This window comes from Saccoglossus kowalevskii, chromosome 17, assembly GCF_978046115.1.
Source record: "Saccoglossus kowalevskii chromosome 17, keSacKowa6.1, whole genome shotgun sequence".
NCBI lineage: Eukaryota > Metazoa > Hemichordata > Enteropneusta > Harrimaniidae > Saccoglossus > Saccoglossus kowalevskii.
The window spans coordinates 11,381,513-11,393,819 of record NC_140657.1 but is presented as its reverse complement, the minus strand read 5'-3'; the positions used below and the strand labels follow the sequence as shown (position 1 = coordinate 11,393,819).

Sequence of the window (12,307 nt, the reverse complement as noted above, 5' to 3'; positions counted from 1 at the left end):
ATTACTGATACCGTTACTTTGCTTTTTACTGATAATTGTTGGAGCAGATTCTTTAAATTAATTTCTTATGATAATAAATTCTATATTTAAATATTTAGGAATTATTGAAACAACAGTTAAGATGTCTACTAACCTTTGTATTTAAAAGGTCGCCCTCGTTTCTTTGGTACTTTTATACTGTTATTCTCTATCGCATCTTGGATTGATTGATCCAGAATCTTTTCAGATTCCGCCTGTCGTTTCCTTCCACGCGTTTCCTTCTTTTCCAGCTTTGATGGAGACGAGGTATCTTCTGTATTTTCTGTCAGTGCAGATAGTATCTGCTCTAATGAACAGTCATCTGGCAAGGCATTGAGTTTATCAATTGTTGACAGATTACACTGCAAAATTGACATGTCAAATATTATTATATTAACATTTTCACCACCAGTTCTCCCTTTTCATCACAAATTCACAAAATAGTCCCGTTTATAGTCTGCACTTTCCTTCAGAAGATTAAGACAAAAATAGCCATATTTTTGGTTAAAAAATGAAAATTGACTCAAGTTTTGTCTGTTAGCTCAAAATTAGATTTCATTTCCAGAAATATTGAAGAAAAAAATGCAGAAAAATTTGGCTGAGAAAGTCTGGTGGTGAAAGGAGTAGAGGAGCAAAATTGGTTATACACATGATTGGAATTCTCCGACCAGTCTCAAAGCGTGTATCAGCTTTCCCATTTGCAGACCAAAGTATTCCTAGATTCATGAGTATACTGTAAAACATATCTTTTTTTAGCGAATTTAGTTAGAGAACTGATAAGCTAATTCAAGATGTCGCTAATGACTGCGCATTTGTTTTGGCACGCGACAGACAAGTATTGTGAAAACAGGAAATCAACAATGACAAGAGAGATTCGCTAAATCAACATTTCCATATTACGTCATTTTACCACAATTTGCTAAAATTGCATGTCGCTTTTTCAATATGTTTTACAGGATACACTGTAGCCTGTATCACTTAATAATTAGACTTGGGGCAAGAGACATTTCAGACATATACACACCTAGACTGATTGAAGTGCCTGCCATTCAACTTTGGATTTATGTAATATCAATTGAAGCCTGTGCATACAGTGGTGTGCTACCAGAAGTAACTGCCGTATCGCCGCTATCATGTAATGCTTTCCCCCGTACGTCAACTGTTTGAAAACATTTCACTATGACCTACTTAGCTTCGTACCTGGTTTTCCTGGTGGACCTGGTGATGTTGCTGTACAAGTTCTACCAGCACTGTCTGAATTGCTACTCTCTTGTGCTGGGCAATCATCTTCAGAATTCTGTGATTAATTACCAATTTAGGTTTTGAAGGTTTTACTTTCCTTTCCTTTCTTTGTTTCTTGCTACGCTTATAGGTATTTGTCTGCAATAAGATAATTACCAAGTCAAGTAGTGTAAAATTTATTATACCACTCTTACTCATGTGACCCATGTTCATGTGATTCGCCAAAACAGGTTTGCTTGACACAAGTTTTTTTAATTTTCCTTTAACTATCATTCTGATAAAAAACATAAAACATAGCACAACTACTACAACCTTGCCCATTAAGAATCCTGATTAAACTACAAATAAATAGATGTCATGGCAAAAGTGAGTATAAAAGTCCGGAAACAACGCAATAATCATATATAAACCCACAATATTTTTTCCTTGGTTGACGTCAGCAGACAAGAGTGATTACCACAAGTGTATTGTATCAATCCATGCTGCAGGCAGTAATGATACGGACAGAGTAAAAACACACATTTTTAACTGAAGTCTGTTTTTATGGGCCTTATTGAAGATGTACATATACCCTTCCCTTTTATACCTAATAAAATCGAACAAAGGAGAATATTAAAAAAAAACATTACCAGTATATTTATTTCTGATGTATATTCAACTAATACGACTTACAAGTTTTTTGTATCTCCACAACACAGAATTGGGTCTCCTGCCTCCAATCTCTGAAGATATCTTCGCCCAGCAACCTATAAAATTGTTTTTTTTTGTGACTGTGTCAATTATTGAAAAATTCAAAGTATTCAGCATTGTGATAATATTGTCACAAAACAAACTCATGTGCACCTATCATGTGTGAATGAAATAGGTCCAGGCAGGCCTGAGAAATGGTTTTTAAAATTTTCCAGTATCCAGGTTATAGAATACCACAAAAATTGTAGAATGCCCATTGGTCAATTCAAGATGGCCGTAGTAACAAACATGTATAAGACCCTTATCAAACTTGACACGTTGCCATGACAACATTCTTTAACAGTTGACATTTTCCCTGAAATTAACAATACCGTAAAATCAAGAATTTTTAGGTGAGGGTGCTTACCCGAGCACCCCCCTCAGAAAAGAGTGCATATGGTCTTTGAGGGAAAATTAAATTACGAAATTAGGTGCATCGTCAGTGACTCTTACAATGAAGAAACAGAAATGGTCAAATATGCACATTTTATTAAAATATTTTATTACGTACCACCCACATTTTTGAGATTAAAAATATTAGAGTCTGCTGGAACACAGTCAAAGTAAAAATCTTCATCATTATCGCCACTGACGAATGTGTTTGATCGTACGCAAACTCTCGATGAAAATCACTTTCCGCCATAATGTATTTGCATTTGACCTGCATCAATGTTCTTTGACCTACTGTGTTAAGTCTGTTATTATCCAATCAAAATGATGTGTTGTACTAACGCAATTCTTCTGAAATTCCCAAAGACTTTCTGGTAACGCAATGCGAAAGTGAATTATTGATTTCGAAGTACGACATGGTTTTTAAACTAGCAATTTTTATAGGTAAACTGAATACGGCATGAAATATTTACAGCATTTTACTTTTATTAACAGGTCATTGTCGAAGCGTAGTTTATGCACAGTTTCCGTGGTCTACGCATTCACAACATATTCGTGGCGGTCAATATAATGATATAATGATATAAAAACAATTACCAGTATTTGTTAAGCAATGATCAAAGACCAATTTTAAATTAGTGGCATTTTGAAGGGGTGGGCACTTTGCCGAAAGTGACCCCTAATATAAAAATTGCACAAAAGTGGGGGCTGGGCGATTGACCGGGCATGGGCGCTGACGAGTACGGTAAAATTATTATAAAATACAGAAAAATTTACAATAATTTCAACCAAATTTTGGAAGAAAAAAACAACTGCCTTACCAGCACCATATTTTCTGACCAGTCCCATTAGTTTAATGTCTTCAGATTGGCTCCATGTACCTTTCTTTAACTCAGGATTGATACAATTTATCCACCTTACGAACAACAAGATTTCCACATCAAACCACTAATAGGATTAAAATGGCCGAATTGTCATTTTATGAAGAATCATTTATTTCACTGAATTTAATTTGTTTATTTTTAAATTGCATTTTATGGTTTGCAGGTATTTATTTTCTATACTGTTAAATGTTTTCTTTTGTAAGCTACGAACATGAATACAAACATGAATACGAACATGAAAACGAACATGAATACACAGAGTCATGGAAAAACATGACATTTTGCAGCGATTCCCAGATTGTTCTACAAAATTTTTCCCCTATGAATGTTGTTAATTATCGAATCATATAGCATAAAATATCATGATGTAATGTATTAGGGTGATGCCATATAATACAGTGTATGTATTACATAATGATGCCATGTATTACAGTATTACGCCATATAATTATATGTATTACTGTGTTACATAGTGATCCCATAGAATACTATGCATGTATTACTGTGTTACATAGTGATTCCCATAGAATACTATGTATGTATTACTGTATTACATAATGATTCCCATAGAATACTATGTATGTATTACTGTATTACATAGTGATTCCCATAGAATACTATGTATGTATTACTTTATTACAGTGATTTCCATAGAATACTATGTATGTATTACTGTATTAGTGATTCCCATAGAATACTATGTATGTATTACTGTACTACATAGTGATTCCCATAGAATACTATGTATGTATTACTGTACTACATAGTGATTCTCATAGAATACTATGCATGTATTACTGTATTAGTGATTCCCATAGAATACTATGTATGTATTACTGTACTACATAGTAATTCCCATAGAATACTATGTATGTATTACTGTACTACATAGTGATTCTCATAAAATACTATGTATGTATTACTGTATTAGTGATTCCCATAGAATACTATGTATGTATTACTGTATTATTGATTCCCATAGAATACTATGTATGTAGTACTGTACTACATAGTGATTCCCATAGAATACTATGTATGTATTACTGTATTACATAGTGATTCCCATAGAATACTATGTATGTATTACTGTACTACATAGTGATTCTCATAGAATACTATGTATGTATTACTGTATTACATAGTGATTCCCATAGAATATTATGTATGTATTACTGTACTACATAGTGATTCCCATAGAATATTATGTATGTATTACTGTATTACATAGTGATTCTCATAGAATACTATGTATGTATTACTGTACTACATAGTGATTCTCATAGAATATTATGCATGTATTAGTGTATTACATAGTGATTCCCATAGAATACTATGCATGTATTAGTGTATTACACATAGATTGTCGATGGTCATTCTGGCTTTCAACTAAAATAGTTGAACTCTGGTGACTTTACCCTTGATGTAATTATACTGCAAAAAAATTGGTGCCTAACAACGATGATGACGACAACAACGACAGCACCGGACAGAAATTTATCCCTTAATATACCTTTCCCTTCCATCTTTGATGGTACGGGCAAGGTAAAAAATGCCGCAATGCATTTACAAAGGGATTTCAAGCGACTGCCGTAAGGCCTGAGGGACTGTTATAGGCTGTTTCACCATCATTCGCCACTGTAGAGAAATTCTCTTGTAGCATATCAAGGTGAGTGACAGGTAGAATGACGTCATGAAATCACAATCACAGGTCACTGGGGAGGAATGCAATATTAACTCAATATTTGCTGAGTGAAATGTTCAGGGAACCTTTGACCAGTTCTTTGTCATCAAGTGAGTGGACTCACATTGATTGCACTGTCTTTGAGGTAAAAAATGGCATTTGTAGTTCTGAAGATGGATTATCAGACAGTGAACAGGAAACAGGAACACATGCACGACGTTTAAAAACGGAAAATTTGACATTTCCATGCAGTTGAGATTTGCATATATGCAAATTTTACTATGTCATCCAGATGCATGCATAATTAATAGCAAGGCAGAGCCTTCAACCTATAACAGTCCCGTGGGTCTTACATCTTTTGCTTGCAATGCCTTCGTAAATGAATTGCAGCATTTGATTAAATCATTTTAGTTGACAAAAACTTAGGCTAGAGGGACTGTTGACTTCACACAATGAGGCCATAGAATACTATCTTACCTATCTCTGACCTGGGTAGGTGTTCTTCCTGGAATGGTTTTAGATATATTAACCCAGTTTTGACCTTGCTGATTCACTCCTGCTATTAAAAGCTAGAAAATACAAAAATATATTTTTATACTACAATCAATTCATAACAAAACACATACAGACAAATATTTTTCCAGTAAAATATTAATATTTTATAATTACACATTGCAGTTTTTTTTTGTTTTTTTTTTTACTTTTTCAGTGACATAATTTTTTCCAAAAAACAAGCAAACAAGCAACTGGCATTGCCATTTTCAAGAAGAAGTCAAAAATATCATTTTTTACCAAAAATGACGAGAATATTCACTGAAATATTGATGGTATCATAAAATGATAAAATCGCTCATAGTATATTTGTAGCGAGTATAAAAGCCATATAGCTGACAGTTTTTAAGATGTCAAACATGTAACCTTGACAACAATGAACAATTAGTAATATGAATATAATATAGTAATAACTGACATAGAATCTAGAACCTAATTATCGAGCTTCACATCACGTCCTCCCATTAGCCACCAGGCATTTCCCCAATAAAGAATGCATATTACGTGTAAAGAGCATGAAATTCGTTCATGCCAATCCTCGCCACACAGCGTAGCCCGACACTGGGGTACAAGGATGTTGAAAGTCGAAAGTAATGGTGTAGCGATATAACAGTGAATAAGTACTGAGAAATAATTGTTAACTCATAGTAGATACTGACTTAGAAAGTAAAGCAAGTAAATAACACTGAATAAATGGCAAGGTAGAAACTATATCAGTAATATGAATAGCTCCGTAATATGAATAACCGCAGATAAAAATTTGAAAAAAAATATTACACCAAAATTTCATTTAAAAGGTTAAAGGGCGGTAGTCGTCGTGCTGCGCATGTGCGATATTTGTGTTGATAAACATTTATTTTCCCACAATTCAGTGTGCTTTTCTAATGGAAATCTCAAATATGATGTTTGGGCGTGATTTGCACTAATTACTGCCGTTGACTCCTTCCTTACCTTCAATCACCTGAAAAATTCCCAATTAAAGCTTGTTAAAATGTTTCAGTTTGTACTCGTTAATCTGCGCAACAGTCAAAGTCATCATTTTTGTTTATATGAGGCCCATATATCTCGAGCATGCGTGGCGTGACGACTATCGACTATATATGAATATGACATTTGGGAGGAGGAGGGTCCTGGTTAGGGTTGGCAGGCATGATGGAGATGATAAATGTATGTATGCACTACTCACCTGATCTTCCAATTCAGTAAATCTACCTCTTTTCAAATCAGGGTTGAGTTTATTGTGCCATCTTGTTAGTATTTTCCGACTAGACTGGCCTTCAAGAAAATAAGCAACTAGAAAAAAAACACAGGAACAAGGCTTTCCTCATTTTTGTCTAATATAATGGCGGTCCAGATATCAAACTAGTTAATATAACGTTAACTTGAAAGAAACTGTATAAAAACTGTTTGAGTTATTGTAAACACAAGAAAAAGTTTTACGACATATACATTGACCTTCACCTACGATGATACAAACAAGGTAAAGTATATAGACATGATAATAGACATGAATACATGAAGTATAGACGAATGCGTAACCAATTTTATCTGGCCCACTTTTTCAAAATTATTTTTTTGTAACGCACAAGAGAATGTTGTTCACTGTTACCAACACTTGAATATACACTAATTTTAATATTAAATATAACCATTTTAATTTTCTCAAGAATTATGAGTTGGATTCTACCTCTCGGTAAAACTTAGTTGAATTCTCTTTCAATTTTGAGTAACTTGGCCAAAAATCAAATTTGAAAGTTACAGCGTTTTGCGAGTAATACGCATCAAAACCTGTATTCTCCAAGTTATTATTGTCTTCATTACAATAAATCGTGTCATGTACAGCTGCTGGAGGAGTGTGCTAGAAACAGTTAAACTAGAAAGCACGCAATGGTTGATGTTCAAAAGTCACTCGGACACAGTAGTAACAAGAATAATATTGTTGTATTCTTAAGTTCAAAATAGAGGCATCTACAACATGCACATGCATCCCAGACTACTCTTAACCCTTTCACCACCAGACTTTCTCACACAAATTTGTTTTCACTATTTTTTTTTTCTATTCACAGAACTGCATACTGACCTTTGGTGAATGGAATCATGTTTCCCACTCGTAATTTTTCAATGATTTCCACAATCAGTTTGTCCTCTTCCGGGGTGAATTTTCTGCAAAAAAAAAAAAATTGATGTAATTTCCCATATTTATATTTTTGGTAAAACACGAGTTTCATATTTTATTGTTTGGGGTTTGCACAATTTTGAGAAGGGAATATTTTATACAAGTTTTTAACATTTTAAATGTTTTGTCGCCAAAATTTAGATGCAACATTTCACACATTTTACCAAATAATCATAATATTTTAAATATTTTAATAATATTTCTGGTTAATTTTTAACTGAATGGTCAATATTTTTCATTTGCTACAGGTCTTGACCATTTTATTTTTTGAATGTGGAAAACAAATTACCCCCCGGTACACAGCTTTGTTTTGTAAAAGTTGGCAGAAAGTTGACTTGACATTGAGCCTGTTACAGCAGTTCGCGATGAATTTAATTATCCAATACCATGATGGGATTCAAGAAAATAATATTATACGACGTCACCGAGCAAAAGTTTGAGGTATGAAAAAATAATTAGACCATGTAAAACCAGTGTAAAAATGCATTTCTCGAAAAATTGTCTGCTAAGCCCAAATACTTTTTTTTCAATTTCAGTATCCTGATAGTATTTAATCCATGAAAATGAAATCTTGAAGAAAGTAACACACAAACTCCAATGAAATGTTTCCACTACTGTGCATGATGTTACTCTATATATGTGCAATGCATTATGGGAGATAACCTGTATATCATGGAAAAATATTATCACCCTGGAAACTCAGTAAAATTATATGTCAATTTTTCAAACATTTCACTATGCTAGATTTCATATTAATAATAATATATATCAATACTAATAAGTCAGCAAGCCAAATTTTGAGATAGGAATAACAAATCTCACCATAGAAACCAGTGTAAAAATGACAATTTTGACTATTTTCCATGATACTTCAGACTCAGGAATCTCAAAAAATAATCTGATGACCCCCAATTTTTTTCTATTTTTGGTATCCTGATGGTATGAACTCATAAGGAAAGTACGACGAACATGTCAAAACTTTGAACTTAGCTTCTTTTGACGAGTGGCTATTTATTTCAGTTGCATTGAACATTGCTTAGTTTGAAGAAAACTATCAGGACATGTAGCTATACGAAGAATCACGGTAGCAAGATGAAGATGTAGCTTGTTTTTACAATTCAGCTACATAACAATACAAATATAATATGTAAATGATTTGCATACTTACTTACTGACATGATCTTTATTGAGATGTTGTTGATATCTTTGTATACACTGCCACCCCACACGCCCATTCTAAAAAAACAAGTTGCGGACAAATGTGCATAACATTGTAGTTTTAGCAATAATTAAACTGACACTGTCGTCATTGCAACAATGTTTTACTTAAGGTAGAGATGCACTTTATTTGTGAATTTCAATCAAAAATAGTTTTTTTCGTTTTTTATATAGATTTTTATCTAAAGAACATTCTGTGAAAATTTGACCAATGAATTCTTATTGGAACACCGTTAACAATGCTGTTTATTTTCTGGTTAAAAATAAAAAACACTCACACGTGGCAATGTTTATGTCCAATTGCCTAATTTGCATGAGTAACCAAATAACAAGACCTTTGATTGACAATATGCAAATCGAGATTGTACGGGTCATAGTTCATTCAATTCACGCGCATGTGCAATTATTCTCAAATCAGTTCTCGCTCGCTAGCAAACCAAACATTATATTTCCTCAGCGTTTTTTCTTAATTTTTATCATTACATTATGCGTGGTGTGAAAAGAAAGAAAGGTAGAAAGAAGATTCAGATGATTTCTATGTCGGAAGATGCAAAAGCTACACCGAAGGCATCAGCCCACCGAACGAAAAACAAATCGATGTGAGCGTCCAAACATGACTTTCCCTGAAGGCATGAATCCGAGTTTCTGATTGACTGAGAGATTTTATTTTTAAATAATTGTTCTCAAAAAATAAACTGAGCATGTGAAGAATAATTTAACATTGTTTACAGTGATAACTGCTCATAGTCGAAACGAAGCTTACCCATTCACGCTAGTCACAATAAGCATCATACTCTTGAATAGGCGTCAATGACTACGGTAAAACTTAGACTCTATTTTAGGCATTAGGAATGATTGAAATGACGCCAAAATACACCTTAAAAGTCCCATTTTATTTTTTTTCTAAATCCCATCCCGAATTTACGGCAGAATCTGGTCCCTCAAATAAGGGACACGTGAGCTTTGATTCTAACCGGATATATTGCACTGGGTCGGGGAGATACAAACTTTTGTGTATCTTTCAAGTTGTCCAATGGGTACCTGTACTTCGATCATTCGCAAGTTTTGCTCGGTGGTGCGAGACAGCTTTGTTTGCAACCGGACGAACTCCGTTTAATTCAATGAAGCAAACAACTGACAATGCTAAAATAAATTGCAAAGGTACGCTAAAATTAATTGAAAACAACCAAATAATTTCAATGAAAAATAAATCACAGGGAGAGGTAACTTGATACATTACGGTAACAACTCTTTCGACGCGCTGACCGCTTCTCCGCGTCTGATGTTTTGCTTTCCTTGTCATAATACTTACTGATTGATGATTTTGTTTTGATTTTTGAGTTTTTTAGCCTGCAACACGGCCACGACCTTTGCTTTTTCCGTGAAAAATGGGGAAGTTTACGTAAATTTGACGGACATTCCATTTTTTAAACTACCGAAGCACACTGTTTAGCACTCCTGTTTTTTTCATTTGCCGATTTCTATTCAGAAAAATTCGACCGCTCGAAAATGCACCTTAATTTTGCACTCTTAAAACATGTCAGATTTCCAACACTAATTATTTAAAACCGGTCGAAATTTTAAAACTTTTACGTTAGGAGCTGGAGCTCTCTTCTTGCAGGCGACCGTCGCTGGTAGTACAACAGCATGTTTTGTACGTACATCCGTGCGCTGATTGTCTGCGACTGTCTTAGAAAATCCCTGAATAAGGCGTTGCCAAAATCGGAAAAATAAAAAAATGCCTCCTTAAAAAACGAACATAATTCAAATATTTCTTTTAACAAATATGTTGCAGTGGGAAAAATGGGATTGGAAACGATGAACAAAACTTCTGTGCCTCGCGTTTCGATTCTAGGATTACGCGATTATTCATTATTGTGCGTTCGCTTCCTGGAGTTGGTTCTCAATACTACATAAAAATCATCAAGGATAAATAATTTAATATCCCACTTTGTACTCTTCACGGTAAACCATAGGCTCTGAAATACTCGTAGATTTTTTATTGAAAATACATCGAAGAGAAGCCATGTTTTGATCGTGATAAAAGGTCACCTTCCTAGGACCGCCCCCTGTTTAATAATTCATGAGATGACGTTATATTTACTGGGCATTGCCACGTGTTTTTACCGACCCCATCAAAACACTGGTATGAATGACGTGTTTCTGATTTATATATTCAAGAGCAGTTGTTCTGGTCCAACGATTTTACATAAAATGTCTATGTCTATACGTCAACTTTCAATTTCAATAGTCTAGAAAGTATGACAAAGTATGACAAAGCAGTAAATCCCGGTTTAACGCACAAATATGCAAATTAGCCTTTTTCTCGTCTTCTATTTTTGGTGAATTCTTGGGTTTTAAATTAAAATAGCTGATAGACGCTTTGGCCATTTGCCTCGAAATTTTCACACATTATTGACAAGGTGTTCCCCCTTCAAAATGCGTCCGGACAGTTTATTACGGCGAGTGGAACAAAAATAACAAGTCCGCAATTAACATGGATATATAAATTATGCAAAAATAGAAAAGAGTGAACTTTGAGGTCATGCTGTGCGACTTTGAAAGTCGTTAGAGAGATGAGTGGACGCATTTGAATTAGTAGTATACCAAGGTATCCAGTGATGTAATTTTACCCACAAATGGACTTGAAGTTTTTAAGCTAATTTTTTTTAAACCACTTTTGTCCAAAAAAGCATATTTTTGACCCAAAATCAAAAACGCATTCTGGATATTTAAAATAAAGACAAGTTTTACAAAGTTTGTATAATAAGCTTTCAGAAAATATATAACATGTTGGATATATAATACCATCTTCATTGTCTAATTACTCAATTAAAAAGCAAGCCAAATAAACTGCATCTCTACCTTAAAGCACCACCACCTAAAAATAAAATCTTTCAAACAAAATGGTGGAGATGATGATGTACTCAGACAAAAATACCACGTGATCAGTATTATAGCCAGAGAATGAGTGCCTGTCCAAAATCTCTCCTAAAATGTAATAGTTGCTGGTGTGTAGCTAAAGATTGTAGTCTATTTTTTGTTGATTATTTATAGTTATTTTGTAAGAACAGAAAGTTTTTAGTCAAAAGTCGACAGGTTTGTATAAATTCACCTTATCAATTATAATCATGAGTGATAAGTGCCTATGTTGTGCCAGCCTAGGCAGACAGGCCGGCAGCTGGCTGAAAAGCCTGCTTGTGACTGAAACCAATAATACAAGAATTAGTAGGACCACCTGAATTTTACTTGTTATTTCCGTTCCAGTAATTCAACCACCTGGCAGAATATGGCCCATCACGTAGGGCAATATAGACACAGAATGAAACCCTGCATAAGAGGGTATACATATACTGCATGTACCACTATACACATATACATGTGAAAAAGATCACAGACTCAGTAGACAAGTTTCGA

At 34.1% G+C, this 12,307-nt stretch overlaps 1 protein-coding gene across 1 annotated transcript in view; it reads right to left on the bottom strand.

Moving 5' to 3' along the window:
* The window catches only part of LOC102801483 (uncharacterized), a 29,373-nt gene that overhangs the window by 4,677 nt on the left and 12,389 nt on the right, over window positions 1-12,307 (bottom strand). The window contains exons 9-16 of the mRNA XM_085491854.1: window positions 8,841-8,908; window positions 7,577-7,659; window positions 6,683-6,789; window positions 5,422-5,513; window positions 3,201-3,295; window positions 1,933-2,006; window positions 1,219-1,398; window positions 134-380 (exon numbers count right to left, since the gene is read on the bottom strand). Of these exons, the coding sequence (XP_085347980.1) occupies window positions 134-380; window positions 1,219-1,398; window positions 1,933-2,006; window positions 3,201-3,295; window positions 5,422-5,513; window positions 6,683-6,789; window positions 7,577-7,659; window positions 8,841-8,908 (946 nt within the window). The remainder of the gene's footprint in view (window positions 1-133; window positions 381-1,218; window positions 1,399-1,932; window positions 2,007-3,200; window positions 3,296-5,421; window positions 5,514-6,682; window positions 6,790-7,576; window positions 7,660-8,840; window positions 8,909-12,307) is intronic.